We start from the raw sequence: 7,750 nt of genomic DNA, 5'->3' as shown, positions 1-7,750 counted from the left end.
GACAGATTGAAAATGGTCAGTGCCGGTTTTCAGAACCCTACCAGGGATTCTGTCTGGCCCTCAAGAGAAGTTCAGTAAAGAATTCAATCAAATTAAAAATAAATTGATGCCATTTTAAGCAAGTTTACTCAGAAGCAATTCCCTTCTGTACTACACCCACAACTAAGCTACAACAAGTCTTGCACCTTTCAAATGTCTGAGCTCAGAAGATGTTTTAAAATGTTACACAGCCATAATATAGTTTAAACAGTATGGATTAATCAGTTTTCTTGATTCTGTGAGCCAAATGTCTTAGAACACTTAATCAGTTTTCCGACAATTCTGAATGCATATTGCATTTTTTTTTTTAAACTTTTTGTGGAATATCCTTTGCACAAATCCCGCTATAAAGCATATATTACAGAATGTGGTAATAGTTACCTGAAGAGGGTGTTCAAGGGACTACATGACACCTACATAAGCCATTTCTGACACTTGATATAAACCTGCAACCTATTTATAATGCCTGTGTTCTTATAACAGCACATCGTAATATAAATATGTGTAATAATGTACAGTATATAAAAAATAATGCATTTTTGAACATTAAAGCATGTTAACCTATTCTATTACACCCAATAAACAAAATAATGAACTTTTAAAAATATCTAAAAAGCATAATATGACTCTAAAATAAATATCACATTTTATATTTTCACATCTGAACAAAATTTTGATGGATTCTTGAGCAATTGTTGAATATCCTGTTTGTATTATTCACTCCACTGTTGTATTTAAAAGAGTCACTTGGGGAATTGGTATGTGTGAGGCTGCTAACATGTGACATGTCAGTGAGTGTAACATTGGGAAATAATATTGGTCAAGGTAAAAATAGAACTTTACCCAGACATACTAAATATAGATGACTCATAGATGTGGATTGTGTTTCCCGCTGGTAAACAAGCAGCTAAAGCTAGAAAGGAGCAGAAAAAATACATATCACAGGTAAGAAAATGTAGTGTATATTGATTTGAAATAGATGAATGGTGTCTTTATATTGCAACACTTTTTTATTATTTGTATCTCTTTGTATGACTGACAACAATGACAGGTTATGTAACGTCTCTTAATCTATACTGCAATATGCTAATTTATACAATTTATATAACGTGTTTATTGCGTAGTATGTATTGTGTAATTGTATATTTTGTAAATGATCAATTTCTCAGTTTGCCTTTGAATTTTGCTTAGGATTTTCAAGTAGACAGTACTTGGCTGTATTATTACCATTTAAAATACTTCTAAAGGAAATGTAAACATTAAAAAAATATTTGTTGTATGGTATCTTTTTTGTTTTTAGAAGCTCTTTTTACTCAGGAATAGTAAACATGAAGGTGGACAGGACTGGAATTGACATTCCCGTGTATGACCTCTCAGTGATACGCAATCTTTGGGAGGGCCGGGTGAAAAAATACAAGCAGTATCAGAAAAAAGAACAGGAAAGGATCAACAAAAGTGCCCTGGCCAAGTAAGAAAAAAAATTGGACAGACCTGTTGTACTGAATACTATCCATCCATCCATTTTCCATACCTCTTAACCTACACAGGGTCATGGGGGAGCTTGGAGGCTATCCCAGGGAACTCGGGGCACAAGGCTGGGTGCCAACCCATCACAGGGCACAATCCCACACATATTCACCACACAACACATGCAATTTAGAAATGCCACAACACATGTCTCTGGACTGGGGGAGAAAACTAGAGTACCTGAAGGAAACCCCTGAAGCACGGGGAGAACATGCTTACCACTAAGCCACAATGCCCTCGTACTGAATACTACTCATTAGTAAAACTAAAATACTGTTTGTGCTTATTCACACCAGTAAAAGTGTTCTTGCCTTGGAATATATGGGTTGTTTTGTATGTTTTGTTTTGCATTTTATGAGTCTGAAAACATCATCGTCTGTTATTTACATTTTTGATAAATCTGATTTTTGCATTTTAGGCAAAACTACTTTTTACAAATAACACCATAAATTTTTTTCATAACTTTTTTAGGATAAATCAGCAGTGGCAGTATCGCATAATATGCAGAAAAATGAAGACCAACGAAGTCACTGCTCTCCAGTGCTATCTGGAAAGATCAGCCTTCACAGAAATGGGCATTTTACCCACAGTTCATACAAGTATGTTTACTGATAAGGTAAAATCTATTAAGTGTAGACTGCTTGAGCAACAGGGTATACTAGCCTAGAGAAACAATCAGGACATGATATTTCACATTTGCAGTGCTCAGATGTATTAATCCATGTCATCTCTGAGCTTCATGGTTATATATTGGGTATTAAAAAAAATTCAGTCAGAGTCATTATAGCTAACACACAGTGCTGTGCTGATTTCTTCTGTTTTTGTGTATATCTCATACTAAATAGTTAATTAGATCTTCAAATGAACATAACATAAAACAACATAAAACAAAGGCACCCTGAGTAAACACACAATACAGTTTTTATTTATTTGTTTATTTTATTGAAGCAAAAAATTTATTCAACACCTATCAACAATGTGTAAAACTAATTGCCCACTTAAACTTAAAATCTGTTTGTGCCACCTTTAGCAGCAATAACTGCAACTAAACGCTTCCGATAACTGGTAACTTTCATTTACTTCTAGGACTAGTACTTACTCCTATGCTTTGGATCATTGTCTTGCTGCATAATTCAATTGCTCTTGAGTATCAACTTACAGACTGAAGACTGGACATTCTCCTTTAGAATTTTCTGGTAGAGAGCAGAATTCATGTTTCTTTCAATTATTGCAAGTTGCCCAGTCCCTGAAGCGGCAAAGCATCTCCACACCATCACATTTCCACCACCATGCTTGACCGTAGGTATGATTTTCTTTTTGTGGCATTCCGTGTTTGGTTTACGTCAGATGTAACGGGACCCCTGTCTTCCAAATAGTTCCACTTTTGACTCATCAGTCAACAGAACATTCTCCCAAAAGGTTTGAGGATCATCAAAGTGCGTTTTGGTAAAATTCAGAGTTATTCCATTTGGAGATAATGGCTCTCACTGTGGTCCTTTCGAGCCTTTGAAATAGCTTTGTAACCCTTCCCAGATTTATGTATTTCAATTACCTTCTTCCTCATCATTTCTGGAATTTCTTTCAATTTGGGCATAGTGTGTTACTTAAGTTGACATGCAATTTAAGATCACCGCTTATGTCCACATTCAATTTCTGCAAGTCTCCACCCTTTCTGCAGACTTGGAACAAATACACTTTATGGGGTGGGGTCCAAACTTTCATTAGTTTTATCTTACCAACTTCATGCTGTTGAAAAGGTTTATTTAAGTGTTTAAATTTAAGTGCTGATTTGATTGAACAAGGTTTGCAGTAATCAGGTCTGGTTGTGTCTAGTCCAGCTGAACCCCATTATGAATGCAGTTTCAAATATTTCGGGAATTAGTAACTATGGGAGCAAATACATTTTCACACAGGCCCAGTTGGTATTGGGTAATGTTATTGCTTCAATAAATAACATTATCATTTAAAAACTGTATTGTGTGTTTACTCAGGTTGCCCTTGTTTTATCTTAGAGTTTATGTTAATTTTTAAAAACAATTTAGTATGAGATATACACAAAAACAGAAGAAACCAGGATGGGGCAAATACTTTTTCACAGCACCGTAGCAGTGGAGACCTCACTTTGCATTACATCTTGAAATATGATAACTTACTCAAGCCAACTTATTAGATAACATTATTGTCAGTTATATTTGATTTTTGCCAAGAGGGCTTTCCTTGAAGGAGTACAATTTAGTCACTGACTCACTAACACCCAGAATGTGTATATGCAGGAGTCTCCTGGGACATTTATAAAGAAGGTGGTACACTTAAAAGGCCATATTTATCATGTATTCTTTCAAGAAAAATCGTTTTAGAACAAAAACTGATCTATCAAAAATATTTATTCACATTATAATACTTATAATAGCAGAAATTTAACTGTATTATTTACACATTGTTGGCAATCATGAAAAAAAAATAGAGCTCTTTAAAACCTCACTGTATGTGATGTGCATGATTTTTTGAATGTCCTACCAGCAGCTTTTGCTCCAAAAAAAAATCGCCTAGTCTCGCCTTGCCTAGTCTTGTTTACTAAACTGTAGCATATTTATTTATTGATAGAGACTTCAAAGCAATTCTGTAAGTCACTCTGGATAAGGGCATCTACCAAATGCCATAAATGTAAATGTAAATATTGCAATTATTACAAATATTGCAACCAAGTTTTACAGTAACATTCATTAGAGCTTTTCTCTTTCATTCAGGCATTGACAGTGAAGAAAAGAAATTCATTTTTGAGCTGAGTGGAGATAAATGGAAGGTAAATATTTGTGTCATTTTTACAGTTTCAAATAAATAAGCTGTAAAAAAAAAAAAAAAAATTACCAGAAAAGTTTGGAAAAAAAAAAAAAAACACCCCTGTGATTTTATCTCTATTACAGAAACTACCAGAAGATCTTCAGTATATGACTTATCTGCGAGAATGGCACATTCATAAAACACAAATTCAAAAGCTGCCTGAATACATCGAACAGTTTGTGGACTTGTGTATCTTAAACATACCTAAAAACAGACTCACACAGCTTCCAGCTGAGATAGGTCAGGTCCTTACGATAATCTTTCATTTTTTAAATATTTTTAGATTATGCATAATTGCTATACTAGGCATTATTGAAAGCAGTTTTGTTACATTTGTTTGATAATTTATGACTAAACTGATCCTCGCTGACAGGAAAACTGGCAAACCTAAAAGAACTGAATATGAATTACAATAAGTTATCAAGCATTCCACCTGAGCTTGGAGAGTGTGAAAATCTGGAGAAACTGGAAATGGCTGCAAATTTAGACCTCAGTGAACTGCCTTTTGAGGTAATAGAAATGAAAGATCTTAAATCTTGCATAAAAGTGCTTTTAATATACCAGATGTTTGTTGTTGATACTTTTAACATAACTGTGTTTTTGTGCTAGCTGAGCAACTTAAAAAAACTTAAACATCTAGACCTAGCAGAAAATAAATTTGCCACTATACCAGTCAGTGTACTTCGAATGTCAAGCCTTCAGTGGTTGGACATCAGTAAGAACAGTCTTCGTGATTTGCCAGAGGATATTGATAGGTATGTTTAGCATGTCCTAAATGTAGTTTGCAAATCCATATTTAAAACTAGTTTAGTGTTCACAAGGCACTTCATGTTCACTATTGATTAACTGTATTTGTTGATGTTTAAATTTGTATTTTAGGTTGGAAGAGTTACAGACGTTGTTCCTCCATAAAAACAAATTGAAATATCTACCAATGTCAACAGCAAATATTGTCACCCTCAGAATGCTTGTTGTCAGTGGAGATGAACTGACCTGTCTTCCTGCCAACCTCACAGAAAATCCTAATCTAAAGTAAGTATGAATTTAATCAGCAAAATCTTTGCTCTTCCTACCAATGACTTGAAGGTAATAAATATAAAAAATATATTTATATATATATATATATTTCAGATTCATAAAATTATTTGATAATCCAACAAGCTTGGATATCAGTGAGGATAAGAAAGATAACACACTCGAGCAGACTGAGCATGACAAGGAGTTTATGCAGGCCTATATTGACACTCTCAAAGACAGAGGTAAGTTATATTTGATATTTATATTTGATTTGTACAAACCATGAAAGATATTATGTAAGGAATAAAACATGACACAGCATACTGTTATAGGATCCCCGAAGTTGATTATTGTCCAATAACAACGTGCTATATTTTATTCCACTTATTCCACATATAACATAAATTTACCAGCTTTAACAAGATTTTATTTAGTAAAGAACATCATACTTTATATTCATTTACATTACATTTAATGTTGTGGAATGTCCATGAAACAAGTTGGTTCTATTATCACCTTTGTTATAGCAGTTATAAATAGATGTTCCCTCTACGGCCTTTCTTGTTTTTTTCCCTCTCTCTTGAAGTTAAAAACAAAACAAAAAAAAAATGCAGCTTGTCATGTTACTGAACAACCGCAAAGCACGAAGTTATCTGTCCTTAAAGACTTTTCCATGTCAGATTTCTTAAAAGAACAGCTTTACCTCGACTTTTACAAAGCGTTGACGCAGGAGACTTCTTCCAAAATGCTAAATAAATATCTTAAAGAAACTTCACCCTATTAACAACTATACACTGTTAAATACTTTTGTGTTAATCAACATTTTCTAATTGAGAATTCAACAGTGCTTGGGTATACGTTAGATTTAAACTAGGTAGACAAACTGAACTTCTAATAACACTTTACAAGCAAATGTTTCCAACATTATTATTATTATTATTATTATTATTATTATTATTATTATTAACCACATAGAAGAAATGCAAAGCATTGCTGATATACATCTTACTTACTTAACTCCTACAAGGCCATGTAGCAGAAAACTACCTTGGGGGTGTTAACAATAACACGTAGAGTTTCTACAAGTTGTCATTTAACAACACACAGAATGACGACGATAAGCATTTATCATATGCAAATGATGAAATATAAATCTCCCTTAGCTAAAATAATAAGCCAATTCAGCAGAAAACAACAGTGCGCAGAAACCCCATTAGTGATCAGAAAAAATTACCAAAGATATCTGAAATTCATTTTCAGTCTCAAGTTTCAGTATTGTGCTAATTAACAGGATTTGTTTGTTGTTAATGGCAGCTTGAATAATACTGCAGTTTTACAAACTCATTAGATGTTAAAAATTACTATTGCCTTCTAGAAACAGCACCAGTGTACACCACCAAAGTGTCCCTGACTTGCCTTCTTTAATCAACCTGAAGATTCCAGAGCCAACTGGGAAATCAGCAATAGGAATAAAACCATAATCAATGAAGTCGTTAAAATACTTCTGTATGTTTTGGTGTTATATGCAAGACATGTAATAGAAAACAATCCTCCTATTTCCCAGAAGCATGTCAACAAAAAACTCCATTACATCTATGCAAGATGTAAGTTTTCCAAACTTGTGTGTGTGTGCGCGTGCACGTGTGTGACTGATACTGAATGGGTTTTATATCTCACAAGATTTAGTTTAGGAAATAGTGCACTGACAAGACCAAACCCTTATTGCTGGACAATGGTCTATTGAGTTTGTTTACTATAAGTTAGTTATTGGGAAATGTGAATATTCATTTATGGATTTGACATGTATTGAGAGCAGTGATTTGTATGATAATTTTGTCTGTGTATAATTAAAAGGTGAAAGGGCACTCTGCTATTGTCTGTTTTTTAGCCCACTGCATTAGTAAACAAGTACTAAAAGGCTGACCTCATCTATAACAAAGCTTTATAATTCAATACAAGGCCTCACTCTAGCTATTAAACAAGAACAAATCATCAGCTACAACATGTTTTACTTATGCAATTATTTGTTATGCAACCACACTGAACAAATGTCAAGGTACAGCATTCAGCAAAGACTTCATATGCGAGAGCATCTGTAAACAATAACTATTACCCATGCTGCATACAAAGTAAATCAGTACATGTTGCAACAGTTTAAAAAACAGTGCCCTTTGTTTCTAAAATCTGAATTAAGAATATACACACATTCAGTTTGCAGAAACCACTGCAATAGTTCTTGTTTGCATTAATAGAACTGTGTTTGACATTATGTTCGTGCATTCTTAGGCCTTACAATTCTACCAACTGAAACTACAGAGAGCTTTTC

General features: G+C 33.8%; 1 protein-coding gene across 1 annotated transcript; it reads left to right on the top strand.

Annotated features, from left to right (window-relative positions):
* Positions 1 to 784: 784 nt before the first annotated feature.
* On the top strand, positions 785 to 7,281 carry lrrc2 (leucine rich repeat containing 2). The gene is made up of 10 exons (XM_053624963.1): positions 785 to 984; positions 1,340 to 1,507; positions 2,038 to 2,165; positions 4,314 to 4,369; positions 4,491 to 4,647; positions 4,781 to 4,917; positions 5,017 to 5,162; positions 5,287 to 5,439; positions 5,539 to 5,666; positions 6,800 to 7,281. The coding sequence occupies exons 1-10, from the start codon at positions 902 to 904 to the stop codon at positions 6,847 to 6,849; spliced, it is 1,206 nt and encodes a 401-aa protein (XP_053480938.1). The 5' UTR covers positions 785 to 901; the 3' UTR covers positions 6,850 to 7,281.
* The last annotated feature ends 469 nt before the right edge of the window (positions 7,282 to 7,750 follow it).

This window comes from Ictalurus furcatus, chromosome 5, assembly GCF_023375685.1.
Source record: "Ictalurus furcatus strain D&B chromosome 5, Billie_1.0, whole genome shotgun sequence".
NCBI classification, from domain to species: Eukaryota; Metazoa; Chordata; class Actinopteri; order Siluriformes; family Ictaluridae; genus Ictalurus; species Ictalurus furcatus.
Note: the sequence above shows the minus strand (reverse complement) of the source record. Positions and strands in the feature narration are given on the sequence as shown.

Excerpts from the sequence above, each read along its gene's own strand:
- lrrc2 (XM_053624963.1), top strand. The coding sequence starts at position 902 with ATGACTCATAGATGTGGATTGTGTTTCCCGCTGGTAAACAAGCAGCTA. Across the intron at positions 4,648-4,780 it reads ACAGCTTCCAGCTGAGATAG|GAAAACTGGCAAACCTAAAA; the intron begins GTCAGGTCCTTA and ends CCTCGCTGACAG. Across the intron at positions 5,667-6,799 it reads TGACACTCTCAAAGACAGAG|AAACAGCACCAGTGTACACC; the intron begins GTAAGTTATATT and ends ATTGCCTTCTAG.